Source organism: Anomaloglossus baeobatrachus, chromosome 2 (genome assembly GCF_048569485.1).
Source record: "Anomaloglossus baeobatrachus isolate aAnoBae1 chromosome 2, aAnoBae1.hap1, whole genome shotgun sequence".
Classification (NCBI taxonomy): Eukaryota; Metazoa; Chordata; class Amphibia; order Anura; family Aromobatidae; genus Anomaloglossus; species Anomaloglossus baeobatrachus.
The window spans coordinates 139096055-139109301 of NC_134354.1; the positions used below are offsets into that span (position 1 = coordinate 139096055).

At 48.9% G+C, this 13247-nt stretch overlaps 1 protein-coding gene across 1 annotated transcript in view; it reads left to right on the forward strand.

Annotated features, from left to right (window-relative positions):
- Positions 1–13247, forward strand: part of LOC142286278 (4-hydroxyphenylpyruvate dioxygenase) — a 119956-nt gene that overhangs the window by 62878 nt on the left and 43831 nt on the right. Inside the window, exon 10 of the mRNA XM_075333339.1 lies at positions 9277–9439. Within this exon, the coding sequence (XP_075189454.1) occupies positions 9277–9439 (163 nt within the window). The remainder of the gene's footprint in view (positions 1–9276; positions 9440–13247) is intronic.

Here is a 13247-nt window from a genome sequence, read left to right on the forward strand (position 1 = left end):
CAATCAGTGGCTGCTGTTTGGCTGCAGCGGTTCTCGTGTCATAACAATGTCACATGACGACTGGGAGGGATAACAGGAAGATAGCGGTAACGGAGCCGGTCCAGGAGGTAAGTGTGCATTTTTTAATTTTGCTCTATGGGATGGCGCTGTTAAGAAGATATTATGCAGTAGTAGAAACCATTGTAGTGGGTGGGCCTACCCCCTACCAGTACCAGCATAGTTAACCCGGAATTGTAACTAATAAAAATGTTGATGTTTATTATTATATGTTGTGTTAGGGCACCCCTAGTGGCCGGGTGGGACGGCTGTCGCCACCGGGGAGGAGGAGCCGGCTGAATCACAGGGGAGTGTGTGTGTGTGTGAGGAGGAGTCGGATCCGGGACGGGAGAGTGTGAACATCGAGGGGCAGAGTGTGTGAGCGAGACCACCAGGGGGCGCCGGAGAACAAGGAGGAGAACGTAACCTCAGCGTGTAAAGCCACTGGTGTGGGTCCGGTGTGTGAGGAACCGAAGTGTGGGAGCCCGGCGAAGTAGAGTACCCCGGGCATATCCCCACCAGAGGGTGCGTTAGGGCAGGCTGCCCCCAGCTCCACTGAAAGTGCCTGATTTTACCGCCGGATAATATTGTGCAAATAAAGGATGTCGTTTGTTACCAGCACCCTTTGTCTGAAGATCGTTTGTACGACGGCCGGCGAATGCACCATCACACTCTGCTCCACCAAGTCAGTCCCCGACCTTGAAGAAGTGGTGAAGCCAGGGACCAGCCTGAGAGCTACTGCCACGACTACAAGGCCGGAGGCTCCCCTGGCTCATCATTTCATGTGGCGTAGTCGGCAGGATACGATACCCCTGCCAGGAACCCAAGAAGCCGGAGATCAAGTGGTGCCGAGTGCACCGTATCCGGGCTATGAGAGAAGATTTCCAGTCCCATGGTGGGAGGAAGAAGTGCCCAAGGCGTTGGACCGGGCACAAGATGGCGGCAAGATGGCCGCCGTCTGTGAAGCTGAGGAAAAAAAGGCGCGAGGAATTGGCGCCAAAAGAAGAGCCTGGGGCTGGCCGGTGCCGAGAAAGAGGTACAGAGTACTCCACCTGAAGAGGGGAGGTGCCAGTCCCCGGACACGAAGAAAGAAATATGCAGTGGGCGGTATTGTAAAGAAAAAGAAGAACCGCCGCGGAGGAGTCAAGATGATGTGTGAGGCTGGGGGTGGAGCCTGTTTAAGAGCGGGAAACATAGGCCCGCCTCTTCTTCTTCCAGTCTCAGCATTGACCTCGCCGCCATTGCATTCTACACAGCAGGAGAAAAAGATGGAAACTTCCGGCCGACAGCAGGATCTCGCCACCGCCATGGCCCTGACCAGTCTAAGCCGGGAGCGCCCTAAACAAGCTGCCGTAGCAGGAGTGTTCTTGCCGGAGATCCCGACCGGGTCAGGAGACCCAGCACGCCCGGAGAAGGTGACGTGGCTGACCACCTGGGACGCGGCAACCGGGGGCACGACCACTGAGGTCCGGGCAACGTATGCCGCCCAGCTACCGGTGGGGAACCGCCCCCTGGGGATTACTTATTCCCCTGTGGAGACACCTCAGCCCGTCGCCACAGCCACAGCCACAGCCGCAGCTACATCCGCAGCCGCAGTACCATCTGTCCCCGAGCGGGAACCGGCCGAAGTGTATGCCGAGCGGTTGGAGCAAGATCACCGGGGCTTCTTTTGGGACCCTGTAGTCCCGTCTTCTACCCCTTATCCAAGGGCTCCGTCTCCGGTGCCAGATCCCGTCCAGGAGCGGTTGCTTGCAGAGACCATCGTCCGGGAAATGATGTCCGGTCCCGGCGGTGAGGAGCTGGCCCTGCAATTCACCACTGGTATAGTGGTGAAGTTCAACCAGCAGGAGGGCTACGGATTTATCCGCGAAGCAAGCACCGGGGACGATTACTTCTACAATCGGGTCCACCTGGACGTGGAGGGCTTACCCAAGAGGCTCCACACTCTCTACCCGGGCGAGAAGGTACAATTCTTACCGGAGGCGGGAAGTCGCGGCCTGTTCGCCGTTGGCGTGACCCGGACGCCAACCGCCCGTGAAGCAGCTCAGTGGCAACAGGAGCTGGAGTGGGAGGAGCACCAGGAACGACGCCGGAGCCAGCAGAAACCGACGCCACTGGATGCCTCCCATTCCCGGCGTACTCTGGCGGTCCCACCGGAGGTGCAGTCTGACCCGGAAAAGGGTACCCCGGTCGTGGCGGTTAACCAAAGCGTCACCAACAGACCGGTAATAGTTCTGGACGTGCCGCAACCTGTACCTCAACCGCCCCGAGTGGCGACTCCATCGCCTCCACCGGAAACTGAAGAGGCAACGCCAGCGGAGCCGCCGTTCGCTCCTGTCTCATTCCGGAGAGTTCGCCGCCAACCTGGGCAGTCCCTGGGCGCCTACATCCAGGCCCAAGCTGCCGAATGGAAGCGGTCCTGGCCTCCGGAGTAGGTCGCACGAGCTGGCTTGTTAAAAAGACCGGTAGTGTTGTTCGACCGGCAAAAGTTTAAAGTTTTATGAAGAGTTTACAGTTGATATGCCTGTTGCTCGCCATCGAAAGACCGGGAGCGCTGTTGAGCCTCCGGGCGCCATCACAAGACCGGGAGCGCTGTTGAGCCTCCGGGCGCCATCGAAAGACCGGGAGCGCTGTTGAGCCTCCGGGCGCCATCACAAGACCGGGAGCGCTGTTGAGCCTCCGGGCGCCCCAAAGGACCGGGAGCGCTGTTGAGTCGCCTATTGTGGACTGGGCTGAAGGGTATTTTTATGCCATGTTCTGTGTTTTTAGTTATATGTTTTATAGTTAGAGCCTTGCCGGGAGGCTCGGATTTTAAGAGGGGAGGCATGTAGTGGGTGGGCCTACCCCCTACCAGTACCGGCATAGTTAACCCGGAATTGTAACTAATAAAAATGTTGATGTTTATTATTATATGTTGTGTTAGGGCACCCCTAGTGGCCGGGTGGGACGGCTGTCGCCACCGGGGAGGAGGAGCCGGCTGAATCACAGGGGAGTGTGTGTGTGTGTGTGTGAGGAGGAGTCGGATCCGGGACGGGAGAGTGTGAACATCGAGGGGCAGAGTGTGTGAGCGAGACCACCAGGGGGCGCCGGAGAACAAGGAGGAGAACGTAACCTCAGCGTGTGAATCCACTGGTGTGGGTCCGGTGTGTGAGGAACCGAAGTGTGGGAGCCCGGCGAAGTAGAGTACCCCGGGCATATCCCCACCAGAGGGTGCGTTAGGGCAGGCTGCCCCCAGCTCCACTGAAAGTGCCTGATTTTACCGCCGGATAATATTGTGCAAATAAAGGATGTCGTTTGTTACCAGCACCCTTTGTCTGAAGATCGTTTGTACGACGGCCGGCGAATGCACCATCACACTCTGCCCCACCAAGTCAGTCCCCGACCTTGAAGAAGTGGTGAAGCCAGGGACCAGCCTGAGAGCTACTGCCACAACTACAAGGCTGGAGGCTCCCCTGGCTCATCATTTCACCATTGTAAGAAGTTTATTTTATCTTATATGAAGGACCTGTCACTCCTTCACATGGTCATAGATTTATAACATTACATTATCAAAAGCGGAAGGAAGACAAAGGAAAACACCAGTTGCATTCATTAACAAGCCAAAAGTCCTGGCCTGATATGAATAATGTGTTCCGGGTAGCTCTAGTCCAAAACAATAGGCTGTGAATGCTAATAACAAAGAACACATGACTATAGAGCCTGTGGCAGTGGTGACTTGAAAGTGGCTATCCAGGTTTATCACAAAAGTCTGCAGTTACTCTATGCATATGATGTGAGGATTCACAAGTCTGCTGTTAGGGGTACTTTGCACGCTGCGACATCGCTAGCCGATGCTAGTGATGCCGAGTGCGATAGTCCCCGCCCCGTCGCAGCTGCGATATCTTGTGATAGCTGCTGTAGCGAACATTATCGCTACGGCAGCTTCACATGCACTTACCTGCCCTGCGACGTCGCTCTGGCCGGCGACCCGCCTCCTTCCTAAGGGGGCGGGTCGTGCGGCGTCACAACGACGTCACACGGCAGGCGGCCAATAGAAGCGGAGGGGCGGAGATGAGCGTGAAAACATCCCGCCCACCTCCTTCCTTCCGCATAGCCGGTGGAGGCAGGTAAGGAGATGTTCCTCGCTCCTGCGGCTTCATACACAGCGATCTGTGCTGCCGCAGGAACGAGGAACTACATCGTACCTGTCGCTGCAGCGAAATTATGGAAATGACCTACACTACACAGATCACCGATTTACGACGCTTTTGCGATCGTTTATCGGTGCATCTAGGCTTTACACGTTGCGACGTCGTTACTGGCGCCGGAGGTGCGTCACTTTCGATTTGACCCCGACGACATCGCAGTAGCGATGTCGCAACGTGCAAAGTACCCCTAACAGTCACTTGTTTTTTTGGGGGGGGATAACCCTTTAATGAAAAAAACAAGGCTTTAGAATGTAGCTGTGAATCCTGCTTTGTTATTAACTAAATCACTCAATGCAGCACATCTGCGTACAGATCCCCTCCCCACTTATCACTCTTTAAAAAAAAAAAAAGGAATTGCTAAAATTTAAAGTGTGCCTGCCATTTCAGTGTGCCTGTCTTTTCATAAGCTGTCAAGCATGTGAATGAGGAAAATCACTATTCCTGGTGCTGTATTTTTCATGTTTTCCCTCTACAGAAACTATCTTTCAGTTGTCTCTGAGCTAGTGAGTGAAGACTAGCAGCTACAATGACTCCCATTCACTACACATAGCATCAAAGTATACAAAAAATGGAAAGTTAGTAACCAGGACCCATAGTGTAACATCAAATAACAGGTATCATTTTCTGTCGAGATGGAGAAAGAAAACACTGATGCCATGTCCATCCATCTTCAGAAAGGTTTATGAAAACTCAGTATTTTTATTCTAAATTGAGCAGACTCCTTTGGACGAAAAGTAAACCCTACATATGAATGGACTCAGGATGCTATACCATTGGCAGGACACAGGACTCATTTTTTCTTCTCCAGACAATTAATCTTCCCGATGTCCCAAAAAGTATGAAGGAAGCTTCATCAGAGAAAAAAAAAATCAGTACCCCAGGCCTCTCCTGTGATTTTCTGATGAGGTCTTCTTCAGACATTTGGGACATTTGGAAGCATGAATGTCCGGAGAAGAAAAGGTGAGTGCTACTACCTTCAGTTGTTTCATGCCAAGAGTAAACATCCTGAGACCGTGCATGTGTGGAATTGCTTATCACCCAAGAGAGTGGGTTTACTCACAATAATACCTAAGCACACTTCCATGAACCAAGAATGATATCTAGACATCCTCCAAGAGCAACTTCTCCCAATGATTGTCTTGTCAGCGTTCTCCTATTAAAGGGGTGGTTCACCCCTTTTCATTATTTTCTAGATCGATATTATGTTGAGAAACAATGTTTCCCTCAAATACCTTTCATTGGCAATAGTGCCTGTGATCAGCACTATTGCAGACCGCCCTCCCACATCGCATGACCCCCGGGGCTCCATGACCTCGGGGATCCGTTGATGTCACGTCAACTTCCAGTTCACCTGACATTACCGCGGCCGAGCCCAGTCTCCGTGAGTGATTAGGCTGTGGGTGGAGTTTGTATTTTCGAGATACCTTGTTTCTCAACACCATATCGATCTAGCAAATAATGAATAGGAGTGAACCACTTCTTTAAGCACTTAGGCCTCATGCGCACGCTGTGTTGTATTTTTTGCTACTTTTTTGTCTCGTTTTCAGGTGCAGTTTGTGGCACAAAACTGCATGCATTTCCTTCCCCAGCAAAGTCTATGAGATTTCAGTTTTGCTGTGCACACGTTGCTTTTTTATGGATGCAGTTTTGTGGTGACCACAAAACTGCAGCATGTCATTTCTTTTTTTGTTTTTCCCTGCGTTTTTCACCCATTGAATTCAATCAGGTGATTAAAAACTAACAATAACCCCGTATTATAAAAAATACATCAAAAACACATGGAAAACATGGATTTTGGAAAGCGTTTTTGGGCCACAGGCTGTGTTTTTGTGGCTAAAAGGTGCAGTTTTCTGGTGAACACAAAACTGCAATGTGCGGATATACCCTTAGGCTATGTGCGCACGTTGCGTTTTTCCCGCATCAATGCTGCAGCGTTTCAGTGACAAATTGCATGCGTTCTGCTTCTCCAGCAAAGTCTATAAGAAGTCCGAAAATTCAATACGCACGCTGCGTTTTTAAACGCAGCATTTTGGATGCCAAAAATCGCTGTGGAAAAAAAAGCAGCATGTCACTTCTTTTGTGCGTTGTAGCTGTGTTCTCCACCCATTGAAATCAATGATGTACAGTTAGGTCCAGAAATATTTGGACAGTGACACAATTTTCGCGAGTTGGGCTCTGCATGCCACCACATTGGATTTGAAATGAAACCTCTACAACAGAATTCAAGTGCAGATTGTAACGTTTAATTTGAAGGTTTGAACAAAAATATCTGATAGAAATTGTAGGAATTGTACACATTTCTTTACAAACACTCCACATTTTAGGAGGTCAAAAGTAATTGGACAAATAAACCAAACCCAAACAAAATATTTTTATTTTCAATGTGGTGTGCCTTGGATCATGTGCCGTTCCCTTTCTTCTCCAAACTTTTTTCTTCCCATCATTCTGGTACAGGTTGATCTTTGTCTCATCTGTCCATAGAATACTTTTCCAGAACTGAGCTGGCTTCATGAGGTGTTTTTCAGCAAATTTAACTCTGGCCTGTCTATTTTTGGAATTGATGAATGGTTTGCACCTAGATGTGAACCCTTTGTATTTACTTTTATGGAGTCTTCTCTTTACTGTTGACTTAGAGACAGATACACCTACTTCACTGAGAGTGTTCTGGACTTCAGTTCATGTTGTGAACGGGTTCTTCTTCACCAAAGAAAGTATGCGGCGATCATCCACCACTGTTGTCATCCGTGGACGCCCAGGCCTTTTTGAGTTCCCAAGCTCACCAGTCAATTCCTTTTTTCTCAGAATGTACCTGACTGTTGATTTTGCTACTCCAAGCATGTCTGCTATCTCTCTGATGGATTTTTTCTTTTTTTTCAGCCTCAGGGTGTTCTGCTTCACCTCAATTGAGAGTTCCTTAGACCGCATGTTGTCTGGTCACAGCAACAGCTTCCAAATGCAAAACCACACACCTGTAATCAACCCCAGACCTTTTAACTACTTCATTGATTACAGGTTAATGAGGGAGACGCCTTCAGAGTTAATTGCAGCCCTTAGAGTCCCTTGTCCATTTACTTTTGGTCCCTTGAAAAAGAGGAGGCTATGCATTACAGAGCTATGATTCCTAAACCCTTTCTCCGATTTGGATGTGAAAACTCTCATATTGCAGCTGGGAGTGTGCACTTTCAGCCCATATTATATATATATAATTGTATTTCTGAACATGTTTTTGTAAACAGCTAAAATAACAAAACTTGTGTCACTGTCCAAATATTTCTGGCCCTGACTGTAGGTCAAAACGCAACCAAAATGCACTTGGACTGCATTTTTGTTGCGTTCCGCATGCTTTTTGACAAGCAAAACGCAGGTCTTTTCAGTCTCTCTCTGTCGATGTCGGTCAGTCTCTGTCTGTGGATGTCGGTCAATCTCCCTCTGTCTGTCGGTCAGTATCTTTCTCTGTCAGTTGGTCGCTCTGTCTGTCTCTCTCTCTCTCTCTGTCCGTCGGTCTCTCCCCTCTCTCATACTCACTGATCCCCGATCCCCAGCGCGGCGCTGCACAGCTGTCACACTGCTCCGGCAGCTTTTCCTCTTTTGAAAATGCCGGCTGCTCATTATTCAATCTCGTATTCCCTGCTTTCCCCGCCCACCGGCGCCTATGATTGGTTGCAGTCAGACACGCCCCCACGCTGAGTGACAGCTGTCTCACTGCAACCAATCACAGCCACCGGTGGGCGGGTCTATATCGTGCAGTAAAATAAATAATTAAAAAACCCGACATGCGGTCCCCCCAATTATGATACCAGCCAGGGTAAAGCCACACGGCTGAAGGCTGGTATTCTCAGGATGGGGAGCTCCACATTATGGGGAGCCCCCCAGCCTAACAATATCGGCCAGCAGCTGCCCGGAATTGCCGCATCCATTAGATGCGATAGTCCCGGGACTCTACCCGGCTCATCCCGAATTGCCCTGGTGTGGTGGCAATCGGGGTAATAAAGAGTTAATGGCAGCAGCCCATGGCTGCCACTAAGTCCTAGGTTAATCATGGCAGACGTCTCCCCGAAATACCTTCCATGATTAACCTGTAAGTTAAAGAAAATAAACACATACACCCGAAAAATCCTTTATTTGGAATAAAAGACAAAAAAAACACCCTCTTTCACCACTTTATTAACCCCCAAATACCTATCCAGGTCCGTCGTAATCCACACAACGTCCCATGACGCTCTCAGCTCTGCTACATGAAGCTGACAGGAGCGGTCACAGACCAAATCGCTCTCTGTCAGCTCCACGCAGCAACTGTAACAGCAAGTTGCCCGAGTGACTGAAGTGAGCTGCGTAATCAGCGATGACGTCACAGGTGAGTTGCAGTCTCAGGTGGAGGACTCCAGCTGGCCGCGGGTAACCTGAGTGATGGGAGCGCTGATCGTGCTGCTCACTTCAGTCACTCAGTGGATTAGCGGTCACTGGTGAGTCCTTCACTGGTGACCGCTAAGCAGGACGTGACACACAGACAGAGCCGCGGTATGACAATGAAGTCGGGTGAAGTTCATCACGTGATGCTGTCAGCGGGCATGTAGCAGTGCTCAATTGCCATGGGACCGCACTGCAAAAATGCATCCAAAACGCATGAAAAATGCGTCCAAAATGCTTGTGTTTTGGATGCATTTTTTTTTTACAAACGCAGTGTTTACAGTTTAGAGGGTGCGTTCTTTTCTGCACTGTTATGAACGCAACGTGCGCACATACCCTTAATTGGAGTATTGACATGTCAGACATGGATACCTTCATTGAGCTCAGTCTACCATGACAATCCATTATGTTCACGAAATGGTCTTGTGGAACTGCCCGATCTCTGTTTTTATTGGTTGTATTATTTAAGAGGTTAAATATCTGTGATCAAAGTTATTTTTGTTAAAGGCAATTGCAGGCAGGTGTCAGATATCTAACAAAGATGATACCTACTGCATATAGAGTTGACTGAGAGGTTCAAGTTATTACTTCTTTTTATAATACTGAATAAAATAAATAACACGTAATAATTTCTATACACTTTTAGGTATCAAAAGTGCCTGCTCTTCCACAGATTCTGGTCTGTAGATGACAAACAAATTCATACAGACTACAGTGCCCTGCGTTCAATTGTGGTGACCAATTATGAGGAGACTATAAAAATGCCAATAAATGAACCAGCTCCTGGGAAAAAAAAGTCACAGATACAGGTACAAATCTTATAATGGACTTATCCTTAGTGGGCTATTGATGTAAACAGAACAGCTCTATACACAACATAAGCCTCCTTTCAGACGTCCATGTTTCAGGTATGTGTGACATTCGTTTTTTAACACGGATGCCACATGTACCCATGTTATTCTATTGTGTTTTCACACGGACCGTGTGGCCCCGCTATTCCTCGCACGCACACACGCAGACATGTCAGCTTTTTCTCCAGCAGCACGGGTGTCACACGGACCGCACACTGATGTGATCCATGTGACATCCATGTGACACGGACCGGAGAAAACACTGTCTGTGAAATAACAATATTTTGTATATTTACCTGTATCCAGCGCTGTTTTCTCCGACTCTGCTGCCTCCTGCTTCTGACCGCCGCTCATTATATTCATTTATTATTCACTGCAGTGAGGAGCTGGAATCCGGAGCATCCTGGAGACAGCACCGGCGAGGACGGTATCGCTGCGGATATCATCGCTGGTGACAGGTGAGTATCCAGCAGTGTGTGTGCAGTGACATCCAAGGGGTCATCAGATTTCCCAATGAACTCTGATGTCATCTTGATGACACCTCCGCGACAGCGACTTCCAGGGGTTCATGAGAGTTTATTGGGAACTCCGATGACCCCCTGGATGTCACTGCACACACACTGCTGGATACTCACCTGTCACCATTTATGTCCCCAGCAATGCCCATGCTGTACCCATAGCTGTGTCCACGATTCTCTGGCTTCCAGGTCCTCACTGCAGTGAATAATCAATGAATATAATGAGCGGCGGTCAGAAGCAGGAGGCAGCAGAGCCGAAGAAAACAGCGCTGGATCCAGGTAAATATAGAAAATCTCTTTATTTCAGACACGTGTTTTACCCGGTACGTGTCACACGTATGCAAACACGCACGTGTGATCATAACCATGCATGTGGCTTGTACCTGATAAAACACGGACGTCTGAAACCGGCCTAATACAAAGTGGGAGCTGAACTGCAGTACCCAGAAACGGCCACTGTGGGCGTTTACAATTAAACTTTACATTGTGTCAATAAATAACACATGCAGATTATCCCCAATGGTTGTATGTGCCGAACTGTCCTGTAACAGCTGTATAGATCTGCGCCGCCCCAGCAGCGGATCGAACCGCTCAGATCCGGGGGTAGTGTTCATTCGTGGCTCAAGTGTCTCCGGACCCGGGGCTTAGGGGCCACACTCAAATGTAAAAGGGGGTATTTACAGGGGATTTGGTATAGTTCATGACGCCACCCATGGTGTACAGTAATTGGGAGTACCGCCGCTGCCGTTGGGAGTACCCGGGGTGATGGAGTGGGGCAGCTAGGTGACGTTGCCCTCCACGGGTAGGGACAGGCCCCGGGACTCTGTTTGGAGGTGCTAGGACGTAGTGCAGGGGTCAGTCGGGTACTCACTCAGCAATGAAGCAGACGCTGACAAAAGGGTAAACCAAGTCTCTGAACGCTGTTGCCTCTCGAGGGGAGCTCGTCCGGGTCCCATCCCCTACAGTGCTGCTGGTGGTCCGTAACCTGCCTCCTGGCACTAAGTTTTAGATTGTCGGCTGTGGTTCGGTAGCTTGGAGCTATCCGGGCCCCGCTCCCCACTGTGGCTAAGTGAAGGAGCCTGCTCTCAGGAGCTCACGCTTGGGATTTCAGTGGGCTGCTTGCTAGGAAAGCCCTATCCCCCTCGTTGCACTAGTGACCCTGATCTCTGAGCTGGTGGGAACAGTCCATAAAGGCCCTGACCTCCGCAGATTAATTGCTGAGTCGCCTGAAGCTTCTCCCCGACCTAGGGTCCGTGTACCCCAACGTGCCTTCGGTCCCAGACCGGTGATAGCACCAGGTTGCCGATCATCCTCCTTGACTGGTCCCAGGCACCTATCCTCAATCCCCTGCGACCGGGGGTCCGACTCCTCTAGGTCCAGACCACCGTCTGCGACCTAGTTTTCCTCTCCCCTGGGAGCTCCAACTCCCAACTTCCTCAGAGCTCCTCACAGCTCGAGGGCTACCACTCAACTCCCTGAACTTGACACCTCCCACCTCCCTGTCTGAACCCAGGTGGGCGGCCCTATTCCTGCTTAAGCAGCCCACTTGTGTGCCTGCCAGGTGTGGTGAAAAGTGTATCTAGGATTTGTGAATGCTGGTGGAGGCAGCATTGCAGGATGGAGACCCAGAATCATGGGGGTTGAATACTGCACGGGGAGGGCAGTTTGTGCAATACCCTGTGACGACCTGAATAGTCCAGGGGCGTCACAGATCCATGCACTATACCTGGTAAACAGATCTACCCCCTTTAAGTAAGGTGGAGCACAGTGTGTGGACCCTAAGCAGCCACAGTGAGAGCAGTGCAGGAGCAGAGTCAGCACAACACTCTCACTGTGATTATAATGATACCAGAGCTAAAGAGAGCAGTAAAGAGAGGGGGATTTGTGAATTCTCTTAGAAGAGCAGCATTCTCACTGTCACTTTAACATCATTACGAGAAAGGCTGTAACTATAATAGGTTTGGGGTTTGCAATCGCACCCGGATTCTGGAGGCTTGGGGGACAAAAGGTCAATTTGATCCATCTGAAAAGACCATTAATATTAAAGATCTGCGATATTTGGGGGCGTATCGGACAGACAACTATTAAAAACCAGAGATGTCCTTAGTCATAAACGTATGACTAAGGACATCTCTGGTTTTTAATAGTTGTCTGTCCGAAACGCGTAAAGTTTCACCTGTTTTTGTCATGTACAACGTGTTCCCAGATAATATTTTAATCTAGTATCAATAAAAGTTTTTTATATTTTATTGTACTGGTACTGGGTCACAATGTGCACTCTCAGTAATGGAGAGTAGCCGCATACGCCAAGGTCTTTTTTTTCAATTCTATAGGAACTCCAAAAACATCCCACATAGAAAAACCAGTAGAGTTCAGCGAGTACCTAACTATTCGTACTCGTTATACCCATAACGAGTTCTGTCTAATACTCACATATTCGTTCCGAATAGTGTATGCAATGCAAGTCAAAAACTTGCAAAGTAACGAGTAACCCGAATGCCGTACTATTTGCTACTCGCACGAATATTACGGCATTTGGGATCCTCGTTACTTTGCGAGTTTCTCCACTTACTTGCATTGCACACGCTATTTGGAACAAATAAGCGAGTATTAGACAGTACTCGTTATGAGTATAGTGAGTACGAATAGTTAGGTATATAAATAGCGAGTGACTTCCAAGCGGAGGCTGCCCCAGAATCACCATACTACTTCTTTTATCTGCTTCCCGGCTTTTGAAGCTTGAACCGGTTAAAAGAAATTATAAAAGACGGAGAATAAGCACAGCAAGCCGTTTTTACATTGCTGTGCACTGTTCATTCTTTCTAGCATTTTTTTAGCGCTTAACACTCATGTGCACATATCTTAAATCAGTAGCATGTAAAAAAATAAATGTTGCGAATTTACAATAATTTAATCACTTGTGGGTACAATAGTCATACTGTTTATACATTGAATGTGATAATGTGGAGTATACAGAGCTACTAAACACCCTCTAGTGGTGGAAGATCATGGTTCTGTGTATCAGAAAAGCAGAGCTCTGACCACAGCAAAAATTTAGAGAAATAAACCTGCAGAGAACCAAAAGCAAAAATGTCCACATGGAAACAGACAAGTGGTGCAAATTTAATATCTTAGGAACCTCTCAGTATCCTTAAAGGAGTTACTGATGAAATGACCCTTTGTTTAAATGCCCTAATGGATAACGCAGAGGGAGACCCTTCACTCAGGAGCCACCATAACAAGCCATA